At 39.9% G+C, this 23,994-nt stretch overlaps 1 protein-coding gene and 1 pseudogene across 2 annotated transcripts in view; one reads left to right on the forward strand and one right to left on the reverse strand.

The window, feature by feature from the left end:
* C9H2orf76 (chromosome 9 C2orf76 homolog) overlaps positions 1-23,994 on the forward strand; it is a 65,688-nt gene that overhangs the window by 18,312 nt on the left and 23,382 nt on the right. For both annotated transcript variants that reach the window (XM_076866093.2, XM_076866092.2), the window contains exons 2-4: positions 8,623-8,692; positions 10,302-10,446; positions 23,932-23,982. In XM_076866093.2, the coding sequence (XP_076722208.1) occupies positions 8,672-8,692; positions 10,302-10,446; positions 23,932-23,982 (217 nt within the window). In that variant the 5' untranslated portion in view covers positions 8,623-8,671. The remainder of the gene's footprint in view (positions 1-8,622; positions 8,693-10,301; positions 10,447-23,931; positions 23,983-23,994) is intronic.
* On the reverse strand, positions 11,647-13,254 carry LOC143407457 (dual specificity testis-specific protein kinase 2 pseudogene; annotated as a pseudogene).

The raw sequence follows: 23,994 nt of genomic DNA on the forward strand, positions 1-23,994 counted from the left end.
ACCCAGTTATTATGGAAGTCTTCTCCATTTAACTGCTCAGTGCTTGAGTGCTTTTCTAATGCTCTGGTTTCTAATCGTTAGCTCATTTTTGATTCCATTCTCAAGAGAAAAGTTAAGGGCATCCTTATTTCAAACACTGGAAGGCAGAGGTATTGTTATTTTGGAAAGATAGTCCTAATTGTTCACAGATTCTGTGCTTGCAAATTCATCTGTTCACTAAAGTTTACTCACAATCCAAACCCAAAGCAGTGCTCAAAGTGTTTTCTCAGTCATTCTTGGACATGTGCAGAGCAGTGAAGTTTGAGTCACCCAAAGCTCACATTTGATTGACTATCTGAGATCAATCCAAGCTGCCTTTGGCCTTCTAGTTCTAGCTTGTGTAGTATAAACAAGCATCCATTTTGTAGTCTATGTAGTGCATTTCTTGTTTTTTATTGGTAATTTTGCTGTATATAATGCTGCTAGGTGTAGTGCTAAAGTGCTGTTGAATATTCTTAAGTGCAAGAGGGCTTCAGTATGCCGTAGGGAGGAAATACATGTGCTGGATAAGCTGTGAGTTACAGTGCTATTGACTGTGAATTCAATATTAAATGAATCAACTATATAGATAGATAGAAAGACAGGTAGGTAGATAGATCTACCTGTATATCATAACTAAAGTCTAAACAGAAACATGAATGAAATGAGGTTATGTATTGATTGACTGAACTGTTGCGACCAGAATCTTCTAGGAACTTTACCCTATATTTCCCCTAGAAGCAGTGGTTCAGGATATGCTAATTCACTGTTCACTGTGATATAGTGAATGTAACTACTACAAATAACCAGAGTTGACTGTAGTTACATTTTGTTTTTTAAACTGATACAGATCAGTCCAGAGTCAGGAATCAAGTATTTGGGGAGCAGGCATGTTTTGTGTTTATTGTATGCTGGGTTCAGAGGTTTTCTGTGCTGGGCTAGTTTTCCTCTTCCTGGTTTATGGTTTTTCAGCTGGGAATTCTGCCACCAGGAGGGGATCCAGCTTGGGAAGGGCAGTAGTTGGGAAAGTTAGGGAGCCTGGTGTCAGCTTGCCTGGCTTTCTCTGGTTGCTGAGTTTCTACCATAGGCGCTGAGAACTGGAGGCTGAAAGCTCATCTCAGCTGTAGGGACCCAAAACATGTGTCCCAAGCCATGTGAACCTCTAGTTCTTAATTCCCAGGGAGGACCAGGAGGTGGGTCTCCAGGCTTCTTTGATGCAGTGATACTGGCTGGGGAACTGGAGCTCCATGGAGGGAATTCCTACGTGGATTTTATTTGTTTTGTTTTATTTTATTTATTTATTTATTTGAAAGAGTTTTGTGTTGCTTTTAATATGGAGTTTTCTTCATTGTCTCAGACCACTGGGTAAAGTAGCAGCCAGAAGAGGTTTGTAGGCAGGGAGGTTTAAAGACCCTCCTTAGCTCTCATCCCTCTTCTCAAAGCCCCACCCTGTGTCGTATGAAATGCATTAAAACATGCCCATACCCACATTACATTGAACCTATGTTAATTTTGAAAAGGATTAAGTTGATGTTGAAATGTTATTTTTGTAGATATTCAATTAAATCATAGTTTTGATTTTAAAAAACATTTTCATATTCTGAAGGAATAAATTTTTTTCTACAAAGTTCAGTCTTACTTGTTTTCTGTTTCTCACTCACTCTCTTTCACTTTCTCTTTTGTTCCTGCCTGCCTTCCTCCCTCCATCCCTCCTTGACTCCCTTCTTTTTCTCCTTCTTTCCCTCTCCCTGTTTCTTTCATGCTGGGGTGGAACACGGCCTCTGCACATGCTAGGCAAGCACTCCACCACTGAGCCACACTGCAGCTTTCGCTTGTTTTCCTGTGTTCTGTGTCTTTAGGGCAGGATTGCTGCATCAATGTGTCCTTCAGAAAAGGAAGAATTCAGATTTTCCTTAGCCCTTTGGTTGCTCATCAGTTCTGCAAACATGGTGCCTGATGTACCCCATGCTACACAAGTTGCTGGGCACAGAAAAATAAACCATGCAGCATTCTTTTCTTCACGGAGCCCATAGGCTAGACCTCTTAGATAGGTGACTTCAGTATGGTAGCAGACAGAGGGGTCTATAACTCAGCCTCGGTAGGGAGGAGCAGATGACCTTGAAGGTGTCCTACAGAAGATAGTCCTTGGGTCAAGACTTGAAGGATGCTTGTTTCGGAAGGTAAGGTGGGTGAGGGTGGAAGGGGCTTGAGAGAAGCTAGGGTGGAAGGTGTGGCACAGGCTTGGCAGCAGTGTGGTAGGTGTGGGGAGCTATGAGCCATCATTGCTGTCCTAGAAGCTGGAAGGATATGTGAATAGTAGATTGTGATGGTCGCAGATACCATCTGAGAGTCAGGGAGGGGCTGAGCATGGAAAGCCTTCTGTGCCATCTTAGACAAGTTCCAACTCCTTTTGGCCATGTGACCTGCTTCTCATGCCTCTGACTGCTGAATGCTTTTTGGGTTTATTTGTTATTTCTCAATACATCAGAAGTATAACCAGGTGGTGCTGGGGATGGAACCTAGGGCCTCACACATGCTAAGCAGGGGCTCTGACTCTGAGCTACACCTCCAGGCTAGACGCTGCCTTCAAAAGTTGCCCCCATCTTTCTCATCACCACACTGAGGACCAAGCTTCCAACACATGAACCTTGGGGACACATACTTAAGCCATATCTAAACCGCAGTGACTTTCGCCCATTAATGTGCACAGGATATTTTATTTTAGGGAGTGACACATTCACTTAACTAGTTCTCCACTGATGGACATTTAGATGGATTCTAATTTTGTTAACTATTAGAAATATATTCAATGAAAGAAAATCTTCCTTGAATGTACATCTTTATGTATTTATCTTAAAATATTTTTGTTGTGAAAAATTTCAAGCATATACAAAAATAGAATAGGATAATGAGATAATGAGGTTTTATATATACCTGACTCTTCAACAGTTAACGATGTTTTACTGTTGTTGTCTTCAGGGCTGGGTATTGAATGTGTACGCTACACCAGCACACTACCACTGAGCTACATGCCCAGGCCTGTCCTAGTTTTTAATCTATACTTCCATAATTGTCTTTTCTCTGCCAGAGTGTGTGAAAGCAAATACCAGTATCATATCATTTCACCTATATGTCCCTTAGTCTTTTAAGACATAATTTCACCTAAACAGAATTAACATATTTCTTAATATTATCTAATACAATGCAAATCAGGACTCAGACAAGGCCTAAATGGTGCATTGCTTGAAACAGCTCCTCTAGTCTCTTCTAGTTTAAAACCTACCTCCCTTTCTTCATTTCTTATGTGATCTATTTGTTGAAGAAGCTGAGTCATTTCTCTAGTAGGCTTTCTCACCAATTGAACTTGGCTGGTGGCCTCTTTGTGGTATCACTTAACCAGTCTTCCACAGCCCTCCCCACATAGCCTGGGAGATCTGGAGGCTCCTCCTTTCATTCATTAGGAATAGTTGGGAAGTTCAGGTGTTGTCAGCCCCTGCTGACTCCCTTCTAAAGTTCCCCATCAGTCTTCCACCTGACAGTTTTGGCATCCTGTCATTTGATGCGTTGCTTATATTCCTTAGTTTTGTTAGGGTTTTCGGAATGATACTTTTCAGAAACTTTTGTGAGATAATTGTATTTTACTATGAAGTTCTAAGAAATAAGAGAGATCCCTACACCCTTTGCTCACTTTCCTCCCATGGTAACATTCTGCTTGAGTATATAGAAAGAGCCAGGGAATTGACACTAATGTGATCCATGAGATTTCACTTTTACATACCTGTGTGTGTGTGTGTGTTCAGGTGTTCTATGCAATTTCATCACATGTATAGGCAAACATGGATAAAGCCACAGGCAAGGACCAAGATCTATCACGAGGATCCCTTAGGTTACCTTTTGGAGCCACAGCCATCTCCTTCCCTCCCTGTCGCTTACCCCAGGAAACACAAATCTGTTCTCCATTTCTGTAATTTTGTTTTTATAAGAAAGGGAATTATACAGTATGCAACCTTTTAAGGCTGGCTTTTTTTCATTCAGCTTAATTCCTTTGAGATCCAACCAGACGTTTGCATGTATCAATGGTTTATTTTGTTTTATTGTTTAGCATTTCTAACCATTCAAGTATTGAAGCAAATTTGGGTTGTTTTCAGTGTTTTGGTGTTGTATATCAATATGCTGCTAGCATTCATATACAGGTTGCCTCTTGAATAATGCCCAAGAATGGGGGTGCAGTGATGTAGGCCTGTGATCTCAGATACTTAGAGGGCTGAGGCAGGAGGATCACAAGTTTGAGACCAGCCTGGGCAAACTAATGAGAGCCTGTCTCCAAATAAAAAGGGCTTGGGTGTAGCTCAGAGGTAGAGTGACCCTGGGCTCAATCCCTAATACTACAACCACGATGACAACAACCACCACCACCACAACAACAAAACCCCCACAATTGCTGGGTTATATAATAAGCATGCTTAGTTTTGTAAGAAACTGCCATATTCTTTTTCCAGAGTGGCTGAACCATTTCGTATTTCCACCAGCAGTGAATGAGACATCTAATTTCACCAGCTTTTGGGGTTATCACTGTATTTATTTTAGTCATTCTGATAGCTTTGTGAATGATTATTTTTAAATTGTTTCATTCTTTTACTAACTTTCAGTTGCAATTCTTCTATAAAGAACTCTTGTTCCTCAGTTATTTGGTGACTCTGAAATAGTCTGTAGAAGAAAGGAAGAATAACATTTTGTTGTTGTTGTTGTTGTTTCTCTATCCCCCTTCCTTAAGCCAGTTTTTAGAGAGAAAACAGATCTGTGCCTTGCCAGCCTCCAGAGTGACTAATTAGCAATTTTTTTTAAGTATCATCATGAAATCATGGATTAAAAAAATTTAATGTGTTTATCTTCTCAAGGTAAATTATTAGAAGAGAAGTCCTGTGAAAGGGTAGACAAATTTAAAATTTTGATTTTTTTGATTTCTCACCTCCAGAAAGATCATACCATTTTGTGCTCTTACCAATATATAAAAATATTTATTTCTCTATATTCTTGCCAATACTGATTTGGCCCGTTTTTTATTTTTATTTTTTTTTAATTTTACCAATCTGATGATAAATTGATATTTTACTGTTTCTATTGCAGCGCTTAGTTAGAATTGATCTTTTCACATTATTGAATTTTTTAAAAAACTAGCCAGTTGTCTGTTAATTAACTTTACCTGTGTTTCTATTGGGATATTAGTCTTTTATTATATTTTTCTGTTGTTATGCCTATCAGTATTTTTCCTTGGTGGTTTCTGCTTTCTATTTGTTTAGACTCTTTCCTACCTTAAAGTTATAAAAATATGTACTTATTTTTTCTAGTACCTTTAAATATTTAAATATTATAGCTAAATTTAAATATTGGTTCCATGGAGAGCTTGTTTTTATGTAAGAAATAAGGTGCAGCATTACGTTTTCCCAAATGCCTGACCAATTTCCCAATGCCAACGTATTAAATAAGTTATCTTTACCCACTAACTTTGTTACCAAATCCAAGTTTGTTTACTTGGGCCACTCAAAAAGAAGCCCAGTGTATCAGTAAGCCAGTGAAATCAAGAATATAGTGGGCCAGTGCCCTAAAAATCCATCTTAACTCAGTATAAATTTCAAGCTCCTCCTATCCTTAGGTTTGGTGGGGTAGGGCGGAAGGAGGGCTTGCATCAGGTAAGGACTGATGACTGGAGACCTAAGGTGCCACTCCTGTGTTAAGGAACAGGGTGTTGTGAGACCTGGTGGTTGGCAATCTGTTAATCATGATGCTTCTGAAAAAATCTTGAAAATATCTTAGTTACTCTCATTTTGGCATCTTCAGCATTGAAGCAGGAAGAGAAAGATTAGGGAAGTTTCTAGTAAATCAGCCTTGTACTACCAATTCTAGACAAGATTCCTTAAATGACTACCATGCATCCATGCAAATCTGAGCAGAAGCAGTCTGACCCAAAGGTTAGTGAAGCAACAGATCTGAAGGCAGAAGGGCCAGGCTTTCTTAGCCTGTTTCAGTCACCCCTTGGACACCTGTGCAGGCCTAAGTGAAGAGTCAGTGCTTTCTACAAAAGCATTCTCCAAGTCCCTGAGAAGTACCCTAAGCCACTGTGTCATCATAACACACACTTCAGAAGTGTTATCTACAGCAAGGCTCGTGGGAAACTAATAATGCATTGCCCCATGGTGTAGCTTCCAAAATTCGTGATTTTTAAAGTCAGCTGCAAGCAGGTGAAGCTGGAAGGTTTACCCTTGATTACAACTTGGAATACCACTTTTATGCTTAGTTCTCTGTAATTTTGATTCTGAGTTTTCTATTTTGTTCCACTGATAGGTCTATGACTGGTCTCCTGTCACAATTTATATTACCACAGCTTGATTTTCCATTAACATTTTTGTTACCGGAATTTATGAAATTTTGAAAATTATATGAACTTATTCTTGTATGTCAATTGCTTTATAATGTTTAATTTTGTTGTTGTTTTTGTTTGGTTTTGCAGTGCTAGTGATCAAACCCAAGGCCCTGCAAGTACTAGACAAATGCTCTATCAGTGAGCTACGTCCCTAGACACTGTGACATGTTCTAATATTTGATTGCTTGTCTCTTTTCTTATTTTATGACTTTGCTGGCAGAGCTCACAGATTGATCGAAGTGGATTTGAAAATATTTGTAAAGTTCTCCAAATACCTTCTATATTTCATTTAAGGAGGACTGATTTTATAATTTTAAACTCTCATGGTTAAGAATGTAGTCTTTCATTCATTTAAGTCATCTTTTGTGTCCTTGAGTACTTTTTATTACCTTTTTCTAAGTTTATTATTGTTAGTTTCTCTGTCCCTTTGTTTGAGGAATGTCTTTTAAACTTGATCAGATTCAATTTTTTTTTTTTTTAATGAGGTCATACCTTCTGGGAAAAATGTCAGACTTTATTATCTGTAATATTAGCTTTCTAAGCTGCTCCCTAAGCCGACAAGCTCTATTTCCCACTGTCCTTAAGGCAAATTCAGACATAGTTTCCTTCTGATAGTCACTATTGTTTAGTTACTAAGTATAAATTACAACAAATTTCTGAGGAAGACATAATACATTGTTGATCAAAATTAAAGGCTAATTCAAATTTGGAATTTTAAATTGAAAACTTCAGTTATTTCATTACACCATTTAGGCAACTTTTTATTAAGTCACAAGGTGAACCTACAATTATAAAAGATTTTCATAAGGCATGTGTCTTCTAGCCTGCCAGTTTTCTTGGTTGGACTATTTATAGGATCTATTTCATTGTACCTGGGAATTGTTATCTTTTTCTGCTGCTTGTATGAGCTGTCTTAATGCTCAAACCTGTTTTATCCAAAGTACAGTAGTAAAGATAAAAGCAGCTACTACTTACTGAGATTGTCCTATGTGCTAGGCTCTCCATCTTACATATTTAATATATGTTAATTTCTTTAATTCACTGAACAGCTTTCTAAGGATTTCTTATGTTGCAGATAGGAGGTGAATTGATAGTGAAGTTAAATCTGTGAGACTTCAACTCATCGAGGTCTCAGATTACATTACAGACTCCTGCCATTTGTGGGTGTGTGCAGATGTACGCATGCGCCTGCATTTTGGAGGACTTTTGTTGTTTGGAGGGGTGAGCAGAGAGAGAAGTGGTCAGTTTCAGCAAACTTGAAGGCACTGCTTCTAAAACACAGACGACTTTTACAATATACCATCTCATTCTCAAGAACTATTCTTCATTATGTTCTGCAAGTACTAGACAAATGCTCTACCTCATTATGTTTTAAACTTCTATTTTGTAGATGTTTAGTGAACTGCTATTATTTGGTAGATTCTAGGATCAGTTTTCTGGGGAGTATTATAAACTAGGATTAATAAGAATAATATAATAAATATTGAAATTATCAAAAGATTTGTTAAGGTTATTAACAACAAGACAAGATTATAAGGTGAGTCATTATTTTAGGGGGAAATCTATTTTCAGATCCTTTAAAACTACTCAATTATAAATAATATGCTAATTATTATTACAGATTTTAAAAATTCATTCAAACAGCAGAACCCTTTGCTTTTCATATATATATATTTCTCTCTTACTTAGTAAAGTAGCATTCTGTGATTCAGAGAAACTTTCCAGGCAAATCAATTGGCTTGTTTGTGTATGTTATAAAATACTTGAGAAACACTAAAAGGCATAAAGATAATATCCTATCCTTATATCTAACATATTATTGAAGGCATAGAATTTTACCAGTATAACTGAAGTCCCTCTGTACTGCTCTTCAAGTGCCTGATTCTTCCTCTGCCTCAGAAATAACTTATTGTCTATTTTAAAATATAATAACCATTTTTGGACCTTGTAAATGATAGTATAAGCTAATTGTTCTGCAATTTACTTTTTTTCATTCAATATGATATTTTTGAAATCCACCCATGTTGACATGTGTAGTTCTAGTCTGTTCATTTTTACTGCTGGTAATATTATGATCTATAAGCATGTCATCATTTACTTATACATTCTTCTCCTGATGGACAGGTAGTTGTTTCCAGTTTTTGCACTTAATAAAACATGCTGTTATCAATGCTGTCTTACAGGTCTCCCTGTGCTTATATGTGAGAGATTCCCTAGAGTACTTTTCTATGAATGAAATTGCTGAATCAAAAGGTATGTGTATTTTCACTTTTGCTAAACATTGTCAAGTTGTCACCAAGGGTAGTACCCGCTAAGATCCCCACCTTTTCCAATTAGGTCTCTCATTGTTCTATACCCTTACCAACACTAGGTATTGTTGAAGTTTAATTTGCCATTGAGTGATATCTTATTGTTTTGAATCTTCTTGATTATTGTTGAGGTTGACCTTTTCTTCTTGTGTTTATTAATAATATAGATATTTCATCCTATTATGTTTTTCCTCCATATCTGTGGGTTCTACATCGGTGGCTTCAATCAACCACAGATAGAAAACATTTGGGAAAAAAATGCATCTGTACTGAATATGCAGACTCTTTTTTTTTTTTCCTGGAACTGGGGATAGAACCCAGGGCCTTCCATATGCTAGGTAAATTCTCTATCACTGAGCTCCATCCCCACTCCTTTTTATTTTTTTATTTTCTGTTTTTATTTTTTGTCTCACTAAGTTGTTAAGGCTGTCCCCAAACTTGAAATCCTCCTGCCTCAGCCTCCCAAATACCTGGGATTATGGGCAATTCCCACTGTGCCCAACTATGTAGACTTTATTTTCCATGTCATTATTCCCCAAACAATACAACACAACAACTGTTTACATAGCATTTATGTTGTATTAGACACTATAAATAATTTAGAGATGACTTAAAGTATACAGTATAATATGCAAATACTATGTCATTTTATATAAGGGACTTTAGTATCTTGACATTTTGGGATTCATGGGGGCGAAGAGTCCTGGAATCAGTCCCCTGAGGACACCAAGGGATGACTGGACTTACTGGACTTATTGTATATAATGGTTGAAAGTGATGTGAAAATTTGAAAGTATAGCGTAGATAGATAGAACTATACCATACTATTATCCTTGAAATATTGGCAGTTTTGCACATTTTTTGGAAGACATAATTTGGGGTGGTTTCTTGATTATATATTTTTAAAAAGCATGTACTTTGGATTGATGCTTGAATCACACACAGCTCCATTATTTATCACTATATGACCTTCAACTATTTATGTAATCTGAGTGTCTACCTCTTCATCTTTTAAATGGGTATATCTTATGGTTTGATGACAAAATTAGATGTCATTAACACCTAGCACATAGGATTAGTACATAGTTTTAGGATGAAATATACATACTCAGCTTCAATATTATGAAAGATGGGTGATACCATGGTATAAATGTGGATCAGTCCTGATATTTGGAAGCATGTGTTGATAGTTGACTCTAATATAAATGTACTTTAATCTCAATCAAGGAGACCATTGGCACAGAAAATCCAGAACTATCAAGTGTCTGCATAGGACTGTCTTAGTTCTCCCTGTATACCCTGCTCATCTTCTATGCCCTGTCAGAAGGCAGTGATAGAGCTGTATGGGACCACCCATAGTGGTGGGTGGGCACAACCTCAGGCCCCTTCTGTGTGCCCCACAATCTGGCTCTATTTGGGAACCCAGTCAATAACGATACAGCATGGGATAGGTGGGCCGTGTGCCAGAGACCTGATGACGGCAATGCCGACTGGTCGGTCGTAGATATTGTGAGTTGATTTCATTTGGATTTTTCTGTTGCCTCTTGCCACAGGAATTTCTTCACATGGCTGCCGAGGAAGTGACCATTACAGTGCGCCTCATTCGTTCATTTGAGCACCGCAATTTCAAGCCCGTAGTGTATCATGGAGTTAATTTGGATCAAACCGTAAGGGACTTTATAGTATTTCTAAAGCAAGGTATGAGACAGTAGAGTCATTTTGTTTTACTGGTGGTTTGAAAATATAGCTGGCTGTGATGTTAATGGTAATCTTTTTAAAACACAGAGGTACTTGGAAGATATTAATCTAGGTTCTGAGCCAGGTGCTAGGCTGGCTCCTGTTCTGAGCCTTGGCATCAGCCTGCCCCAAGATTTTTTAATAAGCTACGTGTGTGTCCTCACCACAGATTGATACCATCATGCTTGACTTAAAAAAAAAAAAATTAAGATCTGTGTTTTCTTTTCTTTCTTTCTTTCTTTCTTTTTTTTTTTTTCACCTGCAACACCAACTGTATTTTTAAATCTGAAAGTGTCTTGGGAGAGTTTTACAAAAAAATCAACAGAAACGAGTTATGAAAATATTTGACCAACATTATTCTTTGGTTATTTCTTATTGCGGCTCTGTAAGGACAGGCTGTTCCTGAAGCTCCAGCTAAAGCAGGAAGGGAAAAAAAAAATCAGTCCAAGTATAAACCATTTAACCAACTGGGTGTTTATCACCTGTTGATAACATAGAGCAGGCCCTAGGGCCTACAAAACCAGCCCCACTCCCAACCACAAGGTTGAAATTCATAATGAGGCAGAACATTAAGACTCCTTTATAAATATGAAAATAGATTAATCAACTGGAAAAGTTCTTTAAATGGGTTAGCTAAGAGCCATGACCACCACGCTGCCTTGCCCTCCCCTTGCATAGAAACGTAGTGATGTGGTCTGACCATGCAGTAAGTACAAACAGCAATTATTCAAGTGTCTTAGACATACCAGCAAGAAGCACCCCAGTCTTCAGCCCTTTATCACTTCCTGGTCAGCTCCAAGTTCCATCCAGTAGCTTATATGCCCCCCAAAAAGGCAACATAGATTTGGGATGGTAGAAGAACTAGGGTAATACCGCCTGTCAGCTCAACCTAGAACTAAGAGTTCTCTGGTCCTGTCTGGGGAAGTATACTTGGGTCAGGTAGGAACTAGAGCTCCTTGCTTAACATCACCAGTTGGCCCTAACTAGGAAGGCCTCTCACTGCTGCCTTCCCTCTCATGCAGCCATTGGGTAAATAGGAACCCAAAAGTTTAGCCTGGCTTGACCTGCTCTCCAGGCCCCAGGGATGAGTGGAGGATGTGCACCAAGGGGTCCCTATGGCTTCAGTTGTCATCCCCAAGGAAAGACAGGGACTAAACCTCCTTACCCATCCTGTTCTCCCTGGACTTGCAGTCCTATGCCTGAGATAGATTAGGGGACTGCAGCCAAGTTTCTTGGCTTGCCTTCTTCTATCTCCATTTCATCGGAGACACTTCTGCAACATGGGCTTATCTCCTGGGGCTTGGGCCCAAAACTGTTTTCTTCCTGGGGAGTAGAGCAGTCCATGGCCTCATGGGCTGGAGCAGCTGCCCCGAATGGCGGGATCTCTCTTACCCTGTACTTGAGACTACTGAGTCGTGGTGGGGGCCCATCAGATAGTGATTCTTCATGGCACACAAATGGACAGGCCTCCTGATGTGAGAACTCTGGTGAACCCGGCAAAGAACGCCATCGGCAAGCAGGTGGGGCCAAGGGCTCCTGCCAGTCAGCTAGGGGTGTAGTTCTAGGCCCTGGTGCATCCAGGTCAGATACCAGGGAGATTACAGACTTGCTGGGTAGGTCAAACAGCTTGATCTTGCCGCCCTTGAGGGCCTGATGAGCCCTGAAAGGATTGACTTTGGGGGTACGGGTAGCACCATCTCTTGGTGGCCGGTAGTAAGGGTCCAAGACACTCACTGGACCTGGAGGTTTACGAGAAAAGATGTCTGACTGGCTTCAAGACAGCCAAATAGTACGTCTTGGACGTGGTGACTTGTGGGGGATCTTGTCATCCAGTGAGCTCAGCCTCTTCCCCGAAGGCACTTTCTCTAAAGGTCCCTTTGCTGCAGGTTGCAGCTTCTTGTCCCTCTCCAGCTCTTCTTCCTGTAGGCGATTCATAATTTCCTCTAGGGTCTTCTCAATCTCACAAAGGATGGATGCAGTTTGGGGTCCATCTCTGTGCGGGGAAGATAGTCTGGATCAGCCTGGATGTAGGTGATGATTTCGCAGAAGATGATACCATAAGAGAACACGTCTGCCTTCTCATTATAGGGCTCATCTTGGAGAACCTCAGGTGCCTTCCAGAAGGGTGAGCCCACCACAGCCAGCTTCTCACTTCCCTTGCTGGCATCAGGAATCTTCTCAGCTAGGCCAAAGTCAGCCACCACTGTTAGAATAACCATTTTCATCTCTCTCTATCAGGCAGTTCTTTGATGTGAGGTCCCGATGGAAAATGCCTTTGAAGTGAAGGTAGCTGAGGCCCACTGCTATGTCATAGGCCAGTTTCACCCTCACAGTCCAGGGCAAATGCAAGTTACTATCTAGCAACTGTTCCAGGTTCCCAGAGTCGATATATTCTATAAGTGCATGCAACTGTCCTTCATGTACATATACACCCACATACCTAAGAAAGTTGGGGTGGGAAAGTTGAGCTGTACTTCTTTCAGCATATTTGCCCGGTTACTGCTTAATGTGTTCATCTTGAGAGCCATCACCTGACCTGAAGCTTGGTGGCGCACCTTGAACACTTCAGAAAAGAAACCAGCCTCTATTTTTTCACAGTTGAAGTCATCCAAACGAGTCAGTCTGGAAAAGGCACTTATAAGAGCTCTGTATGAGGATGGCCAAAGTCTTCCCGCCTGAGTCATGTTTCCATCCCCTCCACCACCACCTTCAAACCCTTCAAGATGTTCCTCACGTCTGGGAAATTGAATTCTGTTTGCTCCGATCCATAGTCTCAATAATCACTTTCTTTTATTAAGAAAGAGCTCCATACATAGTATTTGTTGAATTTTACTTCTTTTCCAGTTTGACACTGAGGCGGACTGAGCAGACAAAGGGTACCTGCACGGGCGGGAGGAGGAGGCAGCGTCCAAGACCGAGCATGGTAATCCTCATAACTCCGTGAAGACAGTCCGCGGAGGCGGTGGTGGGGGTCCTTCGCTCAGTTGCGGGCCATTCCGCGGAGGAGAAGGCTACTGCCAGGGCCCCCGCAGTCGGGGCGACTACCGGCGCTTACTTGGTGCGGCCAGGACGACCCAAAAAGCGAAACCCATAGGGCAGCTGGAAGCTCCACTCAGCTCTCCCAAGATCTGTTTTCTTACAATGGACTTTTGTCTCTGGAGGTTGATTAACAAGGAAGTGCAGTGTGGCTAATTGTTACCCAGCTGAGCACACAGGGCCAAGTTGGGGAGGGTGGCAGGAAGGTAGCAGAGGCCTGCACAGCCAGATCATGCCGCTGTCAGTCATTGAGGTCACAGAAATGGTGACCGTTCTGATGGTAGTGGTTTATCATTTCGAACTTCGAATAGGCATTAAATTAGTCTTCATTTTGATAGGTCTTTGATGGGTTTCTCACCTTTGATTTTCACTATTGAATCATCAACATTTGATAAAACAGCTAGCATAAGCTTTTATTATTTTAATGAAGCATCATTAATATATTGTACAATGGATACACTTCACTGTATGGTTCTTAGGGTTGACAAAAATATCACTTTATATGAACCTTAGTTTCTTTAATTTGATATGATTTCAGATTCACAGAAAAGTTGCAAGAACAGGGCAGAGTGGCCCTGGCTGCTCTTGATGCAGAATACAATACTGTTAATATAGGTTATATACAACAGGGTTACAGTGTTTTTTTTTTTTAATCTCTCCTTCTTTCTCCTTTTCTCCTTATTCTCTCATCCTCCTTACCAGCCCAATTCCTTATTTTTTTTTTTCTTTCTGAACCATTGTATTAGTTAGGTTTTCCTGATATGAACAACTTAGAGGAAAACTTTATTTTGGCTCAAGGTTTCAGAGTTTTTAGTTCATGGCCAACTGAATGGAGGCAGGACATTATGGTGGAAGAGGATCATGGAGGAAGGCTGCTCAACTTCTGGCAGCTATAAAACAGTGAGAAAGAGGGAAGAAGGGGCCAGACAATAAGTTACAGTCTTTGGGGATATGCCCGCAGTGACCCACCTCCTCTAGCCACAACCCACCTGCCCACAGTTACCATCCAGCACAGTAGCTCTTTCAAATTATTAATCCACCAAGTGGATTAATCCACTCTATAGGTGACAAATCTCATAATCTAATCATTTGACGTCTGAACATTTCTGTAATAGCACAGGAGCTGCTAAGATACCTCATGTCCAAACCATGACAACCATGTAGAAGTACACTGCTGACATAATTCCCCCTTACCCCTCAATATTTCACTGTGTATTTCCTAAACAAGGAATTCCCTTTCTCTTATGTTACCACAATACAGTGATCAAACTGAGGAACTTGATATTGATCTCTTTGATCTCCAGGCCTTGTTGAGATTTCAGTTGAATCAATAGGGTCTTGTGTGACAAAGGTCATTCATTGCATTCAGTTCCTTTGATTCAGAATACTTCTGGAGTCTTCCTTGTGTCTCATCACATGGACAGTTTTGCATAGCACAGCCTGTTCTTCAGCATACTCTGCAGTTGGTTGTCTAATCTCTTCCATGGTTTAGAAGTCTTCTCGGAGTGTCACACCAGGATGAGTACCACTGATCAGGCAGTGGTCACCAACCACTTGGTTAAGGTAGTGTCTGCCAGGTTTTTTCACTGTAATTGTCATTGAAAAGTAACTTGTAGGGAAGTAGCCTGAGACCATCTACCATGTTGGCTTTCTTTGATGATTTTTGCCTGATTTAATCATGATGATGATGATTGGCAGCTGGTGACTTTTCCAGTTTCAACCTTCCTTTTACATATACTAATTGGCTATCTACAGCAAGGAAGAGCTTTTTGTGTCCCCTGCCTCTTTTATTTAATCATTCATTTATGTCACTGTGGACTCATGTATTTGTTATATGTATTTTTTCTTGTTTATTTATTTTTTGGTACTGGTGATTGAATTAAGTTGCATCCACACTCCTTTTTATTTTATTTTGAGACAGGGTCTTGTTAAATTGTCCAGGTTACCCTGGAACTTGGTGATTCTTCAGCCTCAGCTTCCACTTCCCGAGTGGCTGGGATTACAGGTTTATGCCATCATGATTAGCATGGATTCTACATTAGAGGGCTATAATTCTTTATTATCATTGGAAGCCCTTTCATTCTGGCTCATATTTCCTTTTAACATGTCCCCATCATCTTTGAATACTTCCTTACTTTTGGTGGAACAAATTGTTCCTGACTTGGCCTGTTCTTCAGTTCCAGTCCTGGGCTCAGCCATTTATCTTTGAAAGTCTAATTCTGTTAGACTTTAGGAGAAAGATATTTGAAAATGAAGGTTTTGATTTTTATGTTTGCAGTGTGTATATAGCTTACTTTTTATTTTTATTTATTTTTAAGTGCTAGGTATCAGGACCTCTCACATGCTAGGCAAGTGTTCTACCAATGAGCTATACCTCTAGCCCTAGTTAACCTTATAAAATGCAGTGGATTATTAACATTTCACTTCCTGTTTGACTTTGGAAACAAAACAAAACTCTTCATTTTAACCTTTTAAATCCCCCCTTAGAATTTTAGGTAGTTTTATACTAGTAATTAGAATAAGGAGTACTAGAAAGAATATACATATACTAATTGGCTATCTACAGAAAGGAAGAGCTTTGTATGTTCTCTGCCTCTTTTATTTAATCATAAATAAAAGAAAGAAGATTAGATTGATCTGTAACAGAAGGAAAACCTAAATAAGCCCCCCTGTTTTCACTTGATTTTATTTGACTTTAAAACTCAAATAAGTTTAAATGGAGTTCATGTACCTGAGCAATATATTAGTAGACCCCACTAGTAATAGATGTGGATGACACCTCTGAATGGGTGGATTATGAGATATGGTTGTCTACATTACTTTCAGGGACTTGAAGGTTGCTTTTTTTTTTTGTACCAGGGGTTATACCCAGGGGTACTTAACCACTGAATCACATCATAAGCCTTTTTAATTTTTTTTTACTTAGAGACAGGGTCTCATTGAGTTGCTTAGTGCCTCACTTTTGCTGAGCCTGGCTTTGAACTTGTGATCCTCCTGCCTTAGCCTCCCGAGCTGCTAGGATGCAGGCGTGTGCCAACACACCCTGCAAAGGCGGCTTTTTTTGCTGAAAGCAGTGACTCTTCCCTTGGGCTTGAGCGGGCGTCCAGTGGGGAACGAAAGTAGAGTGAAAAGCTTGGAATCTCTGCTTCATGTTGTCTCTGTCCTCTTTGCTGCCTTAACCCAGATTTCTGTTCAACCCTGCCTGCAGACAGGTTAGCCCTTTAGGGAACATTTGTATGGAACTGGTAGTACAAGATTGATTTTTACCCTAAATTTACCTAATCTTTCTCCTCCCACTTCAAGCTGAAGACACCGAGATAAAAGCATGATGTTTTCAAGATTTGCAGGGCATCATGACCCTGTGGTTAGGTATGTTCCAACTGCCAGGCATCACAGTATCCAGTTCCATCCATCCATGGCAGTGGTACCTTGAAGTCTTCAGTCATCAGCCCTTCCCTGACCTGAGCCCCCTTCTCTCCTCCAGGCCCAAGGATGGAAGGAGCTTGAAACTTAAGCTAAGATGGGTCTTTCCCTAGGGTGCTGCCTGTTTTGCTGGCATTCTGAATACATCTTTCTTCTTGCCCTTCAGAAGCCTGTCCATGATTTGTTGAGTCCTTTTAGAGTGGTGAGTAAACAGACCTGGGTTGCAGAACAGGTCTACTTTGTAGTGATTTTTAAAGGATTTTATAGAAAGGACATAATTACTTATAAGACAACTTTACTGACTTACATAGAGTGTAAATGTTTTTGCCGTGTTCTTAGGGGAGAATCAACAGTTGTTACTAAGAGGTAATGTTGTAGGGGAGAAAAAATAATTTTTTCTCAACCCTCATAAGTTCTTAGATGGAAAGACACTTTTAACAAAATACAGATTAATAAGCAAAAGTTTATTAAAAAGTAGATTTCATACATGCACTGCAGATGCCCAGGGAGTGAGTCATTCTGAAAGAGAAGGCTTTGAATTCTAGCTCATATAGCATCTTCATCAAAGAAGAGTAAGTTTTTAAAGAAGTGACACAAATAAAAAGGACTTTGAATCCTTGGGGGTGGCAGCTTTGGGGAGGGAGCAGGTTAAAGCTAGTTTTCTAATGTGGATCCCCTCTAGTGCCATCTGCAGACTAGTAAGGGTTAAAGTTGTCTTCAGTGGCTGCCCTTTGTTCTCCCTAGTAGAGAGGGAAAGAGGGATATCCTTTGCCTTTGTAAATCTGTATAAATCCTGCTTTTAGATAAATTGAGGAAAAGCAGAGAGCATTTTTACATCTGCTTCTTAATTGAGCCTATAGCTCAAAACGATCCTTTTGCCAAAGAGGCACATTTTGAGGTAGCATGTTCTGGTCCCCCACAAGTCCATTACAAAGCGTGCTGCTTTTGAGAGTTCTTCACCCAACATGTTCAGGTTTTGAACTAAAAACGAGTCCCTACCTTTTTGTTTCATAATCTTTCCAAGTACTGAGAGTTACGATGCTTCTTGATATTGATACAGCAAGTGCTGTGATATTCTTGGTACAGGCAGAATAGGTTCCTCTTGAAATCCTTGAGAAGAAAATGTAATTTCCAAGCTGCTGCAAGGTTTTGGGGGAAGTTGTGGAGCCCCCACCTGCTGGGAGGGGCCACAGAACGCCTCCCCAGCAGAGCCGTGGTACCCAGCCCCACTGGATGCTCAGGCCTGCCGCCTAGGTCTTTCACCTGAGTGAGCAGGAGTGTTACCACTGCTTGTTTCAGTTGTGCACCTGGGGAAGCATATTCCACAGACTGTCAAAGGCCAACTTTTTGGGGTACAGATTCTTAAGCTGTGAGGTCTGTGCCCAAGCCTATCTCTGTCATCTGATTTGAGGTCCTGTGGAATTCAGAAAAGTTGGCAGGCCACATATTTGCATTTGATGAATAGTGCATGTAACTAGAAACAAATGGATCGACAGTGAGACATTTTGGAAACTATAAAATGGTAGCTAACACTGCTGGGTCAGGTGCTGGGCCGAGAATTTTACCAGGGTTTTCTCATTCATCCTCACACTGTCCCTTTAGGGTAAGAATTGTCATTATCCCCATTTTATCTATGAAGAAACTGAGGAACAGAAAGACCAAGAAACTGGCCTGAGATTATGTGGCTAGTGAAAGGCAAAGCTGCAAATCAGCCCAGGCAGTTTAATTATGAAATATGTGCTCTTAAACACTCTCCCAAATTGCCTCTTTTTCTCTTGTGTGTCACTTGCTTAAGTAGGATCTTTGAAATAAGTAGATTCACTTGGTGTCAAAAGCGCCTTTGAATTTTGTTGATCTTGATCTAGGATTTTGAACACTGAAAGCTGGAAGGTTAGTTTGACACTGTGGCATAGTGAATTTTGCCCACAGACAGAAATGGTCACTGTGATGAGTGACCTTTTGGGGTTATTTTAGAAGCCTTACTCATTTTTCTCCCTGTTCTTTGCTTACCCTAGTCCCTTCTGTCATCTGTGGCTTAACCTAGTTAACTGCCACAGTCTGTCTGTATTTGCCCTGCAGCCAAGGAGTGCTGGTTAAATTTGATTGACTCTCCATTGAGAACCACTGGACTTAAAAGCATTATGCCATTAAACATGGAGTTGTATAGATACAATAAGTGTGTGTATTTATAAGTAAATATAAACATATAGGCTGTATTTAGGTAAGTATAATAAGTAAATGTAATAAACCTATTGTTGACAAAGAAGGAATAGATGAATCAGATATTTTGATTACAGAGGTACCATAATGTATTACCTTGAAAAGATGACTAATTTTCTAGATTCAGAATAGTATACAACCATTTATCTAGCTATAAGACATTTTCATTGTTCTTTGATTTGGAAGTATTTCAGTGCTTTGTCTCGCTTCAGGTCTTCTGAATGTCAAGTCATCTCACCTATGAAAAAAGAAGAGTGCCCCGAGGAGCTGTCCAGCCCTCTGGCTTCCATTGCTCTCTGTCATCCTCTCCCTCCTATGGCTTGTTGCTTTGTAAAGCAGTCTGTTCTATTGGGGAAGTGCTAAATGGTTTGGTTTTCTTTTTACCTTTTTACCTTTCATATTTCCTCCTGTCTAATGCCTCCCAGTTTCCTCTATTATTAACAATGTATGTTAGTATGCTGGGTTTGTTCCAATTAATGAACCAATATTGACACATTCTCATTAGCTAAAGTCCATAGTTTATTTTGATTTCTTTAGTTTTTACCTAATGTTCTTTTTTCCATTGCAGAATCCCATATTCCATTTGATTTTCATGACTCCTTAGGCTCTTCTTGGCTGTGACATTTACTCAGACTTCCCTTGTTTTTGATGATTTTTTGACAATTTTGAGGAGTACTGGTCAGGTATGTTGTAGGATGCTCCTTCATTTGGAATATTTTTTATGTTTGTCTTCTGATTATGATGGAGTCGTCTGTTTTTGAGAGTAAGATAAGAAAGATAAGTGTGGCTTAGACTTATCAGAGCACATACATTTCATTTAAATTGCTCTTGAGCCTACTGTCTAGGAACAAGGGTGTGTACTTCCACATGGCTCGTGGTTGGAGATGTTGCCCTTGATCTCCTGGCTGAAGGAGTGCTAGGTTTTGCCACAGTAGTTCCCCACCCCCTCCTACTTTATACCATGCTCTTCAGAAGCAAATCCTGTGCATAGTCCACAGTTAAAGAGTGAAAGGTTTTGCTCCCTTCCTTTAGGGTGGAACATCTACATAATTCTTCTGCATGGGGGATTTTATTTGCTGTTCAATTCTTGATATGCTTGAATTGCTCTAGTTTTGGCCATTGGGAGTTCTTTCAGTTGGCTCCTATGCTGTTCTGACATACACCACCCGTTTGACATATGCTGTGTGTGTGTGTGTGTGTGTGTGTGTGTGTGTGCGTGCACACGCGCGTCATGTCTGTGTACAGTCTTCCTTTCTGGTAGGACAGGATGCTCCAGGTTTATCTGGGGGTTTCCCCCCATTTTTTACTGGTGCATTACAATTATGCTTAATGGTAGGATTGGTTATTACATATCCATACATGCACAAAATGTGACAGTATAATTTGGCCAGTGTCACTCCCCTTCCTATCAAACCCCTTTCCTCTATTCTAATGAGCTCCCTTTGATTTTCATGAGATTCCTGCCCCCCCTCCCACCTTTCTTTTTCTTTTTCCTCTCTAAATTTCACATTTGAGAGAAAACATACAACCCATGATCTTTTGAGTTTGGCTTATTTCACTTAACATAATGGTCTCAAGTTCCATTCATTTTCCTGCAAATGACATAATTTAATTTTTCATTATGGCTGGGAAAAATGCTATTGTGTATATATATCGTTTCCATTGATGGACATCTAGGCCGGTTCCACAGTTTGGCTATTGTGAATTGTGCTGCTATAACCATAGATGTGCATGAATCACTATAGCCTTGCTGACTTTAATTCTTCAGGATAAATACTGAGAAGTGGTATAGCTGGCTCATGTAGTGGTTCCATGCCTAGTCTTTTGAGGAACCTCCATACTGCTTTCCATAGTGGTTATACTAATTTACAGTCCCACTAACAGTGTACAGCGTTCTTTTTTTCTCCACATCCTCTCCAGCATTTATTATTGTTTGTATTCCTCCTGATAACTGTCCGGGCTTATTTGCTTTTTCTCCATGTCCTAGACAGTGTAGCTGACCACTTACCTTCTTGGGACCTTGGTGCTCTCAATTTTTAGTTGAAGTGATTAAATTATATTAATTTGTTCGTGAATATTTCTGATTACATGTGATGTGCCGGGCAATATTTGAGGTCATGACAGCACAATAAAGAGAACAAACTGTAGACCTTGCCTTCACGGGATCAGTATTTGTTAATCTGTTCTGTATTGGACACTGTCCTAGGTTTTGAGAATTTATGAATTAGTAGAGAATAGAGGCAATGATAGGTAAGTAGACAAAATTACAACTGTAAAAAAATGTCACAAAGGCAACAACATGGGAGGATACCGCTCCTCTAGGCAGTATTATTGGGAGAAGCCTCTCTCTGGAGGCGACACTGAAGCTGAGGTCTAAGGGAAGAAAGAGAAAAGGAGCTCTTGTGTGTCCCGGCATTGCCTCTCTCAAGTTCTAATGATAGTAGCTTCATGCAGCCATTTGCTCTTCACCTCTCCCCCTTCTTCAGGGCTTTTCATGATCAAATCCAGGGACTCTGAATGGCAGAACATTAAATAGACTTGCTGTTCCTTTCTGATGTTTAATGAATACCTCTTTTCTGTGGCCCATGATTCTCAGATCTCAGCTCCCTCTTGCTGACCTGCTTACCTCACTTTGTCCTAGCAACATTGCCTCCATATTGGAAAGTGTTAGCCCTTGAAGATAGAGGCTTGCTAAAACTTAATGGCTCACCACTAACGTCACAGAACACAGAGCCGATATAAACACTGCCTTCAAGAGGTCTACGTTCTTACGTATAGGTAGCAGGAAGCAGATGGTCTATTAATGTATAACTCAGGATGGCCATCTGTACTAACAAGAAACAGCTACAGAAACCTCAGGAAGTCTGAATGGCCTCAACAGAGAGGCCTGTGACCTGCAAATTTTAAAATAATTTTTTTTTAGAATAAAGTCTCCTCCTTTCTCAATACCATATCTCTAGACTTGTTTGGCCAGTGTGTGGCAAGCAGACTAATTTGGGTCCAGTGACATGGTTACCTATCTGATCTTGTGAAGGATTTTTTGTGTGTGTGTTTAAACATCTTCTGCATATGGATAGCCAGTTTTCCCAGCACCATTTATGAGGGACTATCCTTTTCCCAATGTGTATTCTTGGCACCTTTCTCAAAAATCAGTTGGTTGTAAGTGCCTGGATTTATTTCTAGGCTATTTTGTTCCATTGGTCTATGTGTCTGTTTTTGTGCTAGTGCCATGCTCTTTGGATTACTATAGCTTTATGGTATATTTTGTAGTCAGGGAATGTGATGTCTCCAGTTTTGTTCTTTTTGCTCAAGATTACTTTAGTTATTTGGGGGCTTTTGTTATTCCAAGTGAATTTTAGTATTGGTTTTTGTGTTTCTACGAAGGATATCTTTGGTGTTTCCATAGGGATTGTATCATGCATTGTATCGTAGCAGGGCCAGCCTGCTACGAGGACTTTCATGACTGGGAACTTCTCTTGGTAACTGCTTATTTATCCTGTACCTGGATTGCCTGGTGGTAGGCACTTGAAATGCTTATAGCGTAAATAAATAAAGCATATTTTAATTTGAGTATATATTTCATCTCTAAGAGGCACGGGTACTTAAAAAACACAAATTCCTTGTTGGTTTTGTTTGCTCTGGGGCCTGGGCCCATCATGGGACTAATTTTAAAATACTTGTAGAATAAAAGAATGAGTTACATCTTGAAAATAAAACAACACATTTCCGAATTCAGACAGGTGGGTTTTGTTGTTTCGTTTTCTTCAATAAGTAACCATTTATGTGGTTTTAAGATCAAAATGTAGAAAGAACCATGATAGAAATTTTGCCTCCTCCTTCTGTTCCTCTCTGACCAGTGCAGGGGCCTCCCACCCCTCAGACACGTACAAGCAAACACCAACAACTATTCTTATTTTACCTTCTTACTGCTTACTAAGAGTGGCTTACTAAAAATAACGTTCTCCTTGCAACTCTTTACCCTTGACATATTTTGAGGATCTTATATTAATAGAGAGCTTCCTTCCTTTTTTTCCCCACAGTTGAAAAAATATATTTTATTGTTTGTGCATATTATAATTTATTTAAAGAGTACCTCATTGAAGGGCATTTGGAATTTTCTAAACATTTGCTACTGAGAATAATGCTGCAGTTGGATCTCTTGCATATATGTCATTATCTCTATGATCAATTCCTAAAAAAGTGGAATGGGCTAGAGTAAGGCGTATACACATATGTAATTTTGATATGTGGTACTAAATTGCTCTCTGTAGGGTTGTGTCATTAGTAACGTATGTGATATTTGAGATGTTTTTAAAATAATATTTATTCTGTTTTGTTTAGTTTTCTTTGATGAGTCAGAGGATTCATGTTATAGGCTGCCTGAATTTTGATAAGAGTATGAAGATTATTCTAGATCATTGGTTCCCAGTAATGGCCGAAGATCCTCAAGGGGTTTTTGGATTCACATGTTAAACAAACATCAGCTTTGTCTCATAGATTCATTTTACAGGTTTCAAGGGCATATCGAGACTGCTGCATTGGCTGGAGTACTGATTCTTCTAATAGCGTGTGCCTGCGTTTTGTTAGGAACTGCTCAGCAGCTTTTGATGGTGCCCTTGTCTTCCTTGGCCCATGGATGTTTTGCTGCCATTTTTGTCTCTGTCAGTTGTTTCAAAGTAACCTAGTCTGTGGATGTAGGCAAAAAGAACCAAAAGACTATGTGTGCTGTTTGAATATTTTATAATAAAAACATTCTTTCTCTTGTAGATGTCCCTTTGAGGACCAGCCTTCCACCACCATTCAGAAATTATAAATATGGTAACTGATTTT

This window comes from Callospermophilus lateralis, chromosome 9 (assembly GCF_048772815.1).
Source record: "Callospermophilus lateralis isolate mCalLat2 chromosome 9, mCalLat2.hap1, whole genome shotgun sequence".
In the NCBI taxonomy this organism is placed as follows: domain Eukaryota; kingdom Metazoa; phylum Chordata; class Mammalia; order Rodentia; family Sciuridae; genus Callospermophilus; species Callospermophilus lateralis.